Source organism: Lissotriton helveticus, chromosome 1_1 (genome assembly GCF_964261635.1).
Source record: "Lissotriton helveticus chromosome 1_1, aLisHel1.1, whole genome shotgun sequence".
In the NCBI taxonomy this organism is placed as follows: domain Eukaryota; kingdom Metazoa; phylum Chordata; class Amphibia; order Caudata; family Salamandridae; genus Lissotriton; species Lissotriton helveticus.
Window position 1 is genome coordinate 1,887,079,672 of NC_136057.1, and position 14,125 is coordinate 1,887,093,796.

General features: G+C 41.8%; 1 protein-coding gene across 5 annotated transcripts in view; it reads right to left on the minus strand.

Annotated features, from left to right (window-relative positions):
- Positions 1-12,854: 12,854 nt before the first annotated feature.
- Positions 12,855-14,125, minus strand: part of SUCO (SUN domain containing ossification factor) — a 570,127-nt gene continuing 568,856 nt past the window's right edge. For 4 of the 5 annotated variants that reach the window (XM_078642395.1, XM_078642375.1, XM_078642404.1 and 1 more), the window contains one exon: positions 12,855-14,114. In XM_078642395.1, the coding sequence (XP_078498521.1) occupies positions 13,668-14,114 (447 nt within the window). In that variant the 3' untranslated portion in view covers positions 12,855-13,667. The remainder of the gene's footprint in view (positions 14,115-14,125) is intronic. The other variant, XR_013594734.1, reaches the window with a different exon arrangement.

Consider the following 14,125-nt stretch of genomic DNA (forward strand, 5'->3'; position numbering starts at 1 on the left):
AATCTCAGATTCACAGTAAACTGGACGACTGCAAATTCATTACAAATTAAACCGAAGTCCTTGTCATCCCCACAAAAGGCAATCCGTGGAGTGAGCATTTTTGGCCTCAAGAGCTGGGTGTTACCCCTACCTCAGCCACTGCCGTAAAAAGCTTACGCATCAAACTGGACCAAGAGCTCCCCATGGCTAACCAAGTCACTACTGTGGTAGGCACATATATAGGGCTTCTAAGACAGTTACGGAAACTTGTCCCACTCCTCTCAACCGCATCCCTGCAAATGATTGTGTGTGCCACAATTGTCTCCAGGTTGGACTACGGAAATGTATTGTATCTAGGCCTCCCCCTAAAACTCATTAATAAACTTCAAGTAGTGCTTAATGATGCTGCTAGGCTGATCTTCAAGTTACCTAGACGGGCCTAAGACTCGCCTCTGCTGCATAAACTCCACTGGCTCCCCATCAAGCAGAGAGTTAGGTTTAAAGGTTTGTGCATTGCGCATAAAGCAATCTACGGTAAAGCCCAGACCTACATTAAGGAACGCCTGAAGAACTATGTCCTGGGACGCACAACGTAATCCTCCGAGGCCTCCCTCCTGGCCATCCCTAGATGCAAGACTGCATCTAAAGGGGGTAGAGCATTTTCCGTACTACTTCTACAACTCTGGTACCAGCTGCCCGACCATCTGCGCAAAAAAACGGCCCTTCTCCCTTTCAGGAAACAACTTAAAATGCTCCCGTTTAGGGAGGCATTGAATACTGCCTAAATTCACCATACTGTGGTGCTTTATATCTGCCCACGACCTCAGGTTAACCCTCCCGCAGCGCTGCGAGACCCGTTGGTGATTACGCTATATAAAACTCAATTACAATTACAATGCGGATAGAACACCGGGAGTTCAATTGTTAGGTTAAGGTGGAAAGGGGAGACCACCTTAGGCAGAAACTTTGGGTTAGTTCTAAGGACTACCCTGTCCACGTATACCTTCCAGCAGGAGAGCTTGAATCTCACTCAGCCGGATTAGGGAAGTAATTGCAACTAAAAATGTGACCTTCCAAGACAAAAGCTGGCGAGGGCAAGTGTGGTGAGGCTCAAAAGGGGGGCCCATGCACCTGAGGACTTAACTAAGGCTCCAGGAGGGTGCTGAGGGTAATCGAGGGCAGATAACCCTCTTAAGTCCTTCCATAAACGCTTTAATGACTGGAACTCTGACTAATGAAGAATGTTCCCGGTTCTGTAGGTATGCTGATATCGCAGCCAAATATAAGCAAATGGAAGTGTAAGCTAGTCCTGAGGGTTATAAATGAAGCAGGTAGATAACAATGTCTTATACTGCGGGCTTGAGGAGGACTGTGTTTGGAGAGGCAATAGTGGACAAACCTCTTCCTCTTTGCTGTGTAGTGGGACGGCAATCCTCTTTGAGGATGGACATGAACTTAGCTGGTAAATTAGGATACCCAAACCCTAGGGCTTCAGGAGTCAGATCGCCAGTTTGAGTTGCCTGGTATTGGGATGCCCGACTGTGTCCTTGTGTTGAGTCAGAAGGTCCAGCCTGCTGGGGAGCTTCTTGTGAGGAACTGCGGACAACTCAAGGAGGGCTGTGAACCACAGCTGTCTGGCCCATATGGGGGCCACTAGGACAAGTGTACAGGAGGCCTGTTCAAGCTTCCGAACCACGCATGGAAGGAGTAGGAGAGGTGGAAGAGCAGAAGTAAATATCCCTGATCAGTTCATCTATAATGCACTGCCCATGGACTGTGGGTGTGGAAACCTGGAGGCGAAGCTTGGGCAAGTGGCATTTTCAGCGGTTGCGAACAGGTCTAGGTTGGGAAACCCCCAACGTTGGAAGTACAGGAGCAGGACATGGGGGTTGAGTTCCAATACATAGACTTGTTGCCGCAACCTGCTGAGCAGGTCTGGAAAGTCAGTGCCCGCTCCCAAGAGGTATTCTACTAGCAAACGTACTTTGTGGTGAATCACTCAACACCAAATGCTTTGCACCAATGCCGAGAGATTAGGAGAGTACATGCCCACCTGGTTTTTGCAGGTAATACATGGCAGTCAAGATGTCTGCTTTGACCAGGAGTATTGTGTCGCATATATGGCAGCAGAAAGCCTTGAAAGCCAACTGGGTTGCAAGTATCTGTAGATTATTGAAGTGGAAGGTCTGCTGAGGAGGTGTACACAGACCCTGTGCAGTCATGTTCTGCAGATACCTCCCCATCCCGTGAGGGAGGCATCGGAGTTGATGGTCACCGGGTAGACTGGGTATAGGAAAAGCCTGCCCTGCAACAGATTGTTGCTGTCCCACTTCTGCAGAGTGATGGATGCTGGCCCAAATCAATACTAGAACCTCCCACAGACTCTCTGCTTGTATACACTGTACTTGCCAGGCATGTCTGGAGCGGACGCATGTGTAATCAGGCGTGGGGTACGATGGCGATGCAGGAGCCACCATGCCTAGGAGGTGTATTACTGTCCTTACATTTGGCTGGAAAAGATGGAGCAGGAGCTGAAAGGCTTGAACCCATTCAGCGCTGAAATAAGCTTTCCCGGTGATGAACTCAAAATTGCTCCTAGGAGGGGTTGTATTTGAAGGGGTTGAAGGTGGGACTTGCCCACGAAGGTGAAACCTACATCAAATATCCTAGCCTTGACTGGCTCTTTTTATCTTGCTTGAAGGACTATCAAAGCGTTTACATTATTGTACATTAATGCCCATTTTAAATGTGCAGCCCTTTTGTGTTTCAGGTTTGTAAATTGCACATTTAGCCTGACTGTTCAAGTAAGCATAGCCTCGTTTGAAGTTAACAAACAAGCGAAAAATGCAGATTTAGAGAGGTCAGCTTTCTGCTGTACCTCACTATATTTTCCTCCCAAGGTAGAGGCTGTGATGTACCACTAGTGATTCTTAGTAAGGGCATGCAGGAGATGCTTCTCTTTGCTTTAATCCTAGCTTCCTCTTTTAATCACTTTGTGGGATCTTGCACAAACAACTTAGGTCATCGTTACAAGTGGCCCAGAGCGGTATCTTGGTGGGATGCAGGAGGGTGCTTGGTAGAAAGGTGGTAGATACCACTTTGGGCTATTCTGATTTATTGTTCCAAAAATACCTGAAGGTGGTTGAAGGTCCAAAAATATCGACACTGACTTTTATGAAGAGCTGGGGGCAGGGGGGAGGGGGCAACAGCTGTGCCATGCCCTCACCTACTGTGCATATGCACAACAGGTGAGCTGAAAATGCTAACCACAGCTCTTAGCTCACAGTCCTTAAACGCACCAAAAGCAAGATCCATCATCCATTTACCACCTGTGCCGATGCCTGGAGAGAGGTGCTGATATAACAAGCGGAAACCAGGATTCAGACCAAACACCCCCCCCCCTACCCACCCCCACCCCTCACCCAGGATTATTGAACTTAAAGTAGGTGAACTTTCAATGAGAGCTACATTACAAGTATCACATCTAGAGTGTTAACTCCAGAGAAAGTGGTCAAGTGGATACAAACCTGGGCCATTAGAAGCAGCCTGGGGTCTATGGGATTGATACTTCTGTATCTCTAGACACCAGGCCTTGTTTTACTGTGTGCAGATGCACACCTGGTGAAACTGATGCACAAAGAAGAGGCTGTGGGCCTACTGTCCAATCTCTGCAGCACCATGGGAGCAGGTAATGCCCCCCCACAACGTATCCCTACACTGGCCGGAACCACCCTGACCTCTTGTGCCCACCAGCTCTAATGCCCTAATCGTTTGTCTTATCTGACCAGGCAGAAAATGACAGTGGATTTCTCCAAGAATTGGGAATAAAGCACACAGAACTGGAACCTGTATTCCTAGGTGGTTGTGGTTAATCCCCATTCTGGGGACAAAACTAATACTTGCCAGATAGTGGTGTGGGATATCAGCTGGGATCAGTGATTCGGCCCCCAATCAAAATCCAGCAAACCTTTTATGAAGGACTTTGTATTTCTAGCCCTCCATTCGCTTTACAATATATAGGAATCAGTAAAGATCTGAACTTCCTTCTGTTTGCACTATTCAATAGAAGAATCTAAAGACTTCCTACCTCCAATGTTCATCAATGGGAGGGTATAGGTGTCCTTCACAATGATAAATCTGTAAAATGCATGAGTGTGGTTTTGGCATACGAGTTATCTTTCAAGCAAAACACACAGGCTGAAAAGAAGGTCCATTGACAGGCAGCTAATCCGGTCTTGAATTCACTAGAACAGGTCCAGCCATACAGTGCGTCACACACGTGTACACTGCATTCGGTTTGTAAGGAGGGAGACTGGCATGGTGCAGGATGAGATCTTTAGTAGAAGGTAATGTAACTGTAAAATTAAGTTAAGAGGACGCTTGAAACTAAGGTCCACAGTTATAGGATGACTCCAGGAAATGGCTCCAAATTACTAGGTGCATTTACAAGTAGGTGTCAGCATTAGAAGTCTAATTACAGAATAGCTAAAGCATGACATCAGACCGGTTTAGCCTCATTTCCAATTGGAAAGGGTTGCATTTCCAGTATACAACAGGCTAAAGATAATGTCTCTTAGTTGGATAGACCTTACCACTGAAATCCTGCTTACATGTTTTAGCAACATCAAATGGCTAAATCAGTTTAGGTAGGAAAAAATGGTGTCAAATGCATTCACTTGTCAAACTTTTGACTGGGGAATTCCCAATCCTCTGCTGCGGTTTCCACAGAATCCTCTTGAACTGGTCGTCCTTGCTTACTTACACTCATTGTTCAAATAAATTAGCCATGGCTGTTTTTTCTTATTCTTTGAGGGTAGGCATTCCAAGACTTCAATGGGCCCCCTTGACTATGTCGGATATAGACTTCATTTGCACTGCTTTTTTCAGTTGTCACATCACATTGATACCACCCACCAGACAACACGATAGGGCCTTCCTACACTGTTGTGACTGTGATCACACTAACTCCTGGGTAAGGAGAACCCAAATGATGTGATAATGGTGGTACAGGACGGCAACTGATGGGAAAACTTTCACCTACCCTTGGTTGTGTGTCTCCCAATAGAATAATCACGTGCACTGTAATTCACTTCATCACGTGGTGTTATCGAGTAATTTGGTGCACGCTACCTAGTCTGTGTCGCGTCTAAAGGGTTCTCTGTGTTTAGAGCTTTTTCCTTTGACTCCTAGATATTTCTTGTATGTTGTAGGATTGAAGTAGGGGCGTGTATCTAGTGTTGAGTCTTTAAACTAGCCCTTGACCCTCTTCTATGTAGTGTGTTTCTAATTCCAAGACAGCTGCCAAACATTTGCACACACAGCCATCTTGAAATGGTTTTAAATCAATTTAAAGAGGGCCTCCTGGCAATACAGTGGCGAGTGGTTTTGAGAGAACAAGGGGGCTGAAGGGACCAGTGAGCACTAGAGATGCATAATAAAGAGACAATGGGGTTAAAAGAATCAGGGAGTTGGAGCTGGTGGAATCAAATAGAGGATGAGAAAATAGTAAACTGCAGTGCAAGGACTTGACATTAGTAGTGTAAGGAAACAGTTCAGCCTATCAAAATAAGGTGAGACTGAAATGCTCCTTGGGCTGGACAAGTACAAGAATAGGGAGAAACACCACTGAATGTGGAGCAGTCAACCCAGATATTCAAGAAAGCAATCGAAATGTGAACAAAGGGTAGTCACAAATTCCACTTCAAGTCTATACTGAATACAACAGGCCTGACGGCCAACAGACAGCTGGAGGGGTCTGTGGACAAGACCTAAAATTGGTCAGCAGATTACAGAGGGAGATATTAGGAATACCATTAACTAGGACTTTAATCGAACCTATCATTTATGCTGCAAGAGAAAATTATTTTTGTGGTGTGCTCTATAAATGATGAGCATAACATATTGCAGTGAACATAAACACATAAAGCAAGTAACAGAAACAACTGTTACAGCATTTCACCGAACATGTTTGCATGTTCTTGATTACCGAAAGAAGAACAGACTACGTTTAATAAAGATGCTTTCAGATTTATTGAGAAATTCACAGTTTCTAATGGCACTACACTTCTGTAGTTACAAAGGACATTTGGTGCTCCACAACGCTTGTATGCTGCACACTGAAGGTAGAAAAAGGTTTCTTTTTGCTCACCCTAGTTTAGAACCCCACTTAAAAAAATGTGCGGCTCCAATGAAAATCCTAATTGTGCAAACTGAGTTTAAAAAACAAAAAAGTACAACAAAAATAGTTTAGTAAACTAACCGAAAAGCAGCATTAAATAAGTCACATTCCATTCAAAACAGAGGAAAAGTAATTATGATAAAAAATAGTACCACTAAAAAGTGCTTTATATAATTACACAAAAAACTTGCAACATTGTCTCAGTTACACTTCGCACAAAGAAATAACTTTAGTTAACACTCAGCAAAAAGTGTGCCTTTGTAAAGGTTTTTTCTGCAGCTGCTTACATAAATCATTCACACATTTTTGTCCATTACACACAATTACGATCAGAAAATGTAATGAGGAGTATCTGAAAGTACTCTCTGAAGCATAATAAAACAATTGGACCTTTGGAACTTGAGAAGGCTATGGAGTGTAATGAATGACGTGTGGGAAGTTTGTGGGAGGTGGGGGCTGGAGGGGTAGGAGAGCAAAGGACCAAACAATGCCAAAAGGTCAAGTGTGGTAGGGATTCTTCTTTTAAATTAGGTCTGTATTATTCTTTGCTAAATTTTATTAAAATACAAAACATAATCGCATTTTTGGGGGGTTAATTTCTTTACTGTCGATAAACAATAATATGGAAGGTGGCACAGAACTGTCTGCAACAACTCTCAAAGTTGGCACAGATTTGGTAAAAACAGCAAATATACTTGCTTTTTTTCTATTCTTGTGTGCACACCATTTTGCACCCATCAAAATAGCAAAGCCCAATTCTTTGGAGGTCATAATGATAACAAAAATTACAGAGGTGTGCGAAGATTATATATGAATTAGACTATATACCCTCAGACTTTTATTTTGTTCTCTATGCTGACAATACCAATGAAGAAATTGAAACCATAAAAACCAATTACATTTTTAAGCTGAAGTCTTTCCAGCACTGGTCTGAAGATGATGCAAAGGACTCGACTCATCCCTCTATATATGAACTCCTCTCCTATCACATATCTAAAATATTGGTGTTTTGAAAGTGGCTTTGACAATAGGGTTTCGTATCCCAGTTTCATTAAAACATCTGTCTCACTAGTCACAAGCCCTCCTTGGAACCATGAAACAATATAAGACAAACAAACAGGTTAAAAGGGTCCCAAATAGACTCTGACGAAGAGAGCCAAGAAGAAGGGATGAATATTACAATTTATAAAAACAGAAGGAACCGATATTAAAATGTATAAAAGTTATAATGGTGTACAGAGCAAGTCCAATAGTGGCACTGTTGAGAGGTCTGATAAAAAGGGAGTTTTGAGGAAAATGAAACTAGGCCATCAAAGTGTTCAAGGGAGTTAGGATGTTTGGGGCAAATGGCTACACATCACAGAAACTGTATTACAATTAGTCCTTTGCACACCTCTAACGGCAAAGCCTTTCTGCACAACCACGTGGCAGCACTGAGCATGTGTTCAGGTCCTAGAACTGTAAGTAGCACATGCAGAAAGCACAAAGATAGCCCAGGGTCTTAACAGGATAAACAAACAAAATTGTGCATTACTTTGTAAAGGTTCAAACCTAGACTAAGCCCAAGGTATGTGAACCCTGAATCTAGTAGGAATGAAATACTTGAATCTAAGAATAAGACCCACGAATCTGGTAGGAATGAGGTATGATACTGCTAATCCAAAGCATGCTACAGTGTTAGTAGGTACGCCGGAATGATGTTCACTACAGGCGAAGAGCTGACTGGGAATTAAGTATATTAGTCTTAATGTAAGAGAAGTGTGTTATCCTTAATGAGGTTCACTATAGATAATAAGCAGAATGGACAGAAGCTTGTTACCATAAGTGAGAGTCGGAAGTATTTAATTAGCACACATTTATTATTTTCAAGACAGAAAATTACGCCTCAGCCAGCGAGTAACGTCACGTGTCACACTGCATTGGAAACAGTGACATTCTTGAGCCTTTGAAAAGCACACCAAATATTAGGCTGTAGAAGAGGTCGAGACTCTGCCTCCAGTTAAATACATCATGGTTTGAAACTGAAAGGAACGTTTTCTAAACTACTGCGTTTTAGTCTGCATTTTTGTACTGAAGCGGGAAGAGAGAAAACTTTGCAGGGACCTTTGGCTACAGCTAGCAGAAAGATGATCTGCAAAATCAAACAAATTAGGCGACGGAGACAAAAGAAAGAAAAAAAAGGTAGACACAGCTCATAGCTTGTGCTCTCTATAACCTCCACTACAATACTTGAGAAAACAGGACATTCTGAGCAGAGCTCCAGTTACACCAATGTAGTGGCAAGAACATTAGAAGTTGGTCAAAGGTACGAAAGATAGAATATTTGAGATTCTTAAGAATTTGCTGGTGTGCTGATAATGAAGAAGAATTTGGAAAAAATATTGGTGTGTGGGTTCCAGCAAAAGGATAGCTTGGGACAAAGGGACTGCACATTTAAAATGAGATACAAAATCTTCCAGGATGCATCTTCTTTTCAAGGATAGGATTGATCAATCTCATGGTATGGCACAGTCTAGCAGAAAAGCACTGTCTCTGCCTATCAAAAGTGGTAACAACGGTTTCAACTGTACAAAAGGTAAAAGTTCTATTCCAATAAAAACATGACTGTTTAAAATGACACTTTTCAAAGAAATCCAATTTTGACATTTCTAACGGTAGTAACTGAATCAGAGGTGGTACCCTACTTTTCACTTGACAATTTTTGTTAAGTCACCACGACTAGGCAACTGATGTTCCACACATCCAATTTTTCAGTACTACAGTAGAAGCTTGGGGTCAGTAAATATGATCCTCAAGGTACACTTTCAAGTGGTACTGGGATTCGGGATGTGCAGTCTGACAAACTAGCTAATATACAATTCATTCCTGCATGTCAGGGTAATCAATCCTTCACTTTCACATTACCAGTCCACCAACGCGAAAGCAAAATTATATGTTAAAAAAACCTAAAATGGCAGTCAATTTCGGTTTACAGATAGAGATGAGTTAACAAAATGAGTTGGCCACAAACGCACACTCCAACAAGTTATGATGCTAGTAAAAAATATGAACGGACAAAAGGCGCACATGACTGCTGACAAAGAACCTGTATTGGTCCATGATAATTCACTGGTTCTACACTAAAGGAAAAACTTTGAAAAAGCATAAGTAATTAGTGGTAATCCTAGCTCTTCATCAAGAGTACAGTCATTAAATTCATAAACCTATATATAATAACCACCTATGTGCAGGTTCCCAAACTGTTCTAAGTTCATGGATATAATGAAGACCCTATGATGGAAAATAGTAATAAACTGGAGAGGAATAATGCACTTCTGACAACCATGATTTAGTGCTTAAACCTGCGAGACGAGAAATATGCTACACAATGGATATGACATCATGGGCATGTTAAATGACAAACTATCTGCAAAATTCTCCAATGTAATCTGCAGTGAAAATGGGTCCGACTCTGTGTCTAACTTAGATCAAGGAACTAAGTGATACAACACAGAAAGCACAGATGAAATCTTTGTTTTCAAACCAAATTTTGGTCCCTGGCTCCAAAGATTAACCATGTGAATGTGGCTAATAATTATATAATGCACCTTCAAATGCCGAACGTTTTGCCTCTACACAGGTCCGGGATACAAAGAGGCCACAAACTTCGCCCATTAAGAAAACATTGGTGAATAAGATGTTGCCAGTGATCCGACCCATCACATGTCTGTCTGGTAAACAAATGCATTCTGAAAGGAAAGTACCTGTTCTACAATTACAAATCGGTAACAACCATAGGATGTAACACAATCATTATGAACTCCTTGTGTTCAATATGTGGACAGAGAATCACATTAATTACTGTTGGTTGCCAGCGACAGTGGTATAGTGGTAAGATTTACCTTCGTCCAGAAGAAAATAAAAATGGTATTTAAGGTCATAAAATGAAGACGGATGAATCAGGTGGAATACACGACTTTAGTATATACAACAGAAATAGTAGATGGGTCTTCAGTACACTACACAGTACTGTTACAGATGTCAAAGGAATTGAAAGGACACCATGAAGATAAACAGGTGATATAGAAATTTTTTAACACAGATGTTGTAAAATCCGATTTATTTTCCTAGTTTTTCTGTCTTTTTAGGGGCTGGAGTCCATGCTTATTCCCTTATTCCATGTGTCTAATAGTTGGATGGGTACTTTGTCTGCAAAATCTCCTCTCTCAAGCAGCTTCCTTGCTGTTACTTTTGTTTGCTTTTTTGCACCAGTGGCCTTGAGCCAAGGCTGCACCATCGTCTTTTTTTTTTTTACAAATATTTGCGATTACTTTTTATATTTTGGGCTATTTTCAGCCATTAGTGTGTCTCCAGTTATAGTCTACAGAGAGCACTTCAATTTTTTTATTTGGATTCTGGACTAAGATCCTTTTGAAATATCAAAAGTGCGTTTTACGTTATTTTTTTATTGAAATTACAAGGTGCCGCGCGCTGTTGGTGAAACCAAATTGTTCAATTCATCTATTTGGACTGAGATCAATGAAACACTGATGGCAGGCAGTAAACCACTATGAAAAAGATCTCCTTTTTTATTTATGAAGGACCTACTGTCCAATGTCAAATGCAAACACCTAGCCAGTATTTTGATGCTGATAGACATCTTCTGCCAGCCACCTTCCTTCTGTCGACACTGCAATAGTAAATGCTGCCTTTTGGCATTGTTTAATGGTCCGAGAAGTGAGCGTTGGATAAAATAGAGATGCATTTTTATTTCACAACTAAAATTATTTCACAGCCTTATTACCAGGAAACAAACCTGTTGTAGAATTATCACAATCCATCTAGTGACACATTATGTGAACATTACCACCTAAAAGGATGGAAACCAGACTGTGCCAGAGCTTAATCCAAGCAGCCAAAGAAGAAATATCAGCCCTCCAACATACTTGCTCGAGTCGCCCCTAGTGCACTACTCACGGTCTGTCTAGTATCCAACTTCCTGAGCAACTACTGAGCTCCAAAACAGCATGGTCCCAAACTGTACATGTTAAATGTAGGTCAAACGCAAGGAGACTTTTGCACGTGGGTACAAATGTCAACAAAAGATGTGCACCCTGCCTTCATTCTAGATTTCAAATTAGCAGACAAACGGGATGAAAGTATCTTCAATAAAATAAGCCTGGAAAACAATCACATGGCCAGAGCAAATTGGATATATATATATATATATATATATATATATATATATATATATATATATATATATATATATATATATTTACTATGTCTTTACTGATGTCCAAATTTAGAATCGCACATGCAGTGGAGAGAGTGGGTGGCTTTTCACAAGGGAGAAAGTACACTACGGAAGCATGCAGAATGGTGGTGGAGGGCTATGCACATGAATGGGTTTGAAAACGAAGTGTTGGGCAGTGTATAGAGAAGTAAGGGAAATAACCCACAGGTTTGTTTTTCAACAAAACTGGCTGTACTAAAGAACTTCATTTCATAGGTTGTGATATTAGGTGGCGACGTTAAGTTGGCAACTAATGTAATGCAAAGATGATGAATAAGCACCATCTCATATTGAAACTTTTCGGGAACCAGCTTGTTCTGCTTTCGAGGAAGAATCCATAGGTCCTAGACTTTCAGATTAAGGAAAATTATTTCATATGAGCAGTACCTTTTCCATTATTTTCTGAACAAGGCCTTCAGAGGTGAATGAAAGTTAATAACTTACTGAGCAACTGTACATTTCAGAATCAAACTCTTAATGGATGGGACCTCCAACAAGAACAGGAATGGCAAGTGTTAACAGGCTTAAGCCTTTGTAGGGTAGGGCATAGGAACACTGAATATATCAAGGAAAAGGCGGAAGGAAGAGTCAAACTTCATTCTTTTGGATTAATTTTTAATGTCTGACTTCTCAAATGAGGAGTCTGGTAACTGCTATGGGGCATGGGAACTGGTCTAACTTCTACACAAGGATATACACAGCAGTGAAACCGGAAAATCAGACATTTTTGCAAGTGATATGTTTTGATAGTATGTGTAAGCTCTAGCAATCGAGAGGTCTCCGGGTTTAACCGGAATGAAGGTGTGACGAGGCAGCTACCATGATACAGATACGCGTGTGGTATCACTGCCATTCTGTACTACCAAGTTTTTCAAAGAGAAGTTTGGGGCTAAAATGTCCTGCATTTGGAGTATTTTTGTGATACATATACAAAAGTGCTCCCCTAGTCTGTATAACAATTGCCACAATACGGAGGAGGGTTGTCTGCTGTCACGAAGTGTTCCTAACCAGGTGAACGTGCTGGAATCAAAGTCATCTGAGAAGAAAAGGAGCAAACAGCAAAGGACCAGGCTTCAAGGAACTAGAGTAGGCTCAGCAGGGGTAAGACATGGACCGCAAAGCCACACAAGACAAGAGATTAAATTTTAGGAAATGAGAGACAACAGTCCTCGTTTGTTAAAAAAAACAAAAAAACAAACAACAAAAAAACATGCACTTAGAACCCTTACCCAACTGACAAACACTAATCTAATCAAACAGTAGGAAGGCTATGGCACTCGAGAGGGTGATACAAACAGAAGCTGCAGGTGGGAGATGCACGTACTTCTGACCACTTTTTTCCTTTGGCACGTGCTACAGTCTGATCTTGGAATGAAAGGGGCTGGAACAAGAGTAATAACTCTTAACGAAAAACAAGTCATAATGGTCCTTAAATATTTAATATGGTGTCAGCGAAACTATCAATATGATTTATTCCTGGTGAACTGGAGGTGGTATCCCGTGTGTAATAAAATAAATGACCACTGTTTTCTCACATAACAGCCAGTAAAATGTGACTAAATGTTTCATAAACTCCATCATACTTTTCACAAATATAAAAACAAAATTCTGCTACAAAGATTGGATGAATACACAAGGACGCTTCCATATCCACCCTTATAAATAAAAGAGACTGAAAAAACAGCATTTAGTGAAAAAGTCTATGTTAAATATTGTCAAGAAGTGGACCCACAGAGGTCCACCTTCCCCACTGCCCATGGTGTCCTGCTGCTCACAGCACTGTAGTGTTTCATTAAATTAACGCTCTTAAAGTTACAAAACTCAAATGGCAACAATGTCCCCACACACTACCACCTTCCAGTAGCATTATAAATATAGACAAAAAAGGCACAAATATGGGAAGGTGCAAGAAATAGGAACAACGCTAAGGGGAGAGTGTTAGTCTTGAGTCCCTGTTCCACCCAATAAACTGGGTTTCAAATTTCATTCCCCCAGTAATTAAACTGCGAAAAACATCTTTTTCTTGAAATAAATCAAGTCTCCTTCCCATTCCATTGTGTCCATACAGGAAATGAGCCACTTTCATAACTTCAAGATTGACACCATCCCATGGATTTAAAACAAGCAGGTAGTCTGTCATCTTCATGTGGTACCGCTCCTTGTCTTCTTGTTTCTGCATCATGGCGAGAACCATACTGACTCCTCTCCGCAAGAAACCGTGCCATTGCATTATTATTAAATGCGACCAGATAGCGTCGTGACCCCAAATGTTCCTACGGTGATATCCTTGTTGCTTTTGATGATGTCGTGCAGGCTGGGCATGGAGCCCGATTTAGTCTGAATGAGGGACTTTAGGAGCTTGCCTTGGTCTTGGAGCTTCGACCGCCTTCGCTTTATTGCCCGCTTCTCTGACTTGGTCTTCTGTGGCTGCCCGTTGCACAGGTTGGTGCAGGCTGCAATGCCACAGAAGTATGACTCGTCCGACTGCGAGGAGGTCTCGGAGCTGCCCTCAGAAGGAGGCCCTTTGTGCGAGGAGTGAAAAACTTCCCCCATGTTGGAGAAGTCCCTCTGATTTGTAAACGGCTTTTTTGTTTTCAAGTCCCCATTAGCCACTGGGTGCGGAGCGTCAGTTGGTTTTATAGTCTCAATATTGTTTTCCCCTTTATACTTGCAGCGCTTTTTCTGTAGAGGAG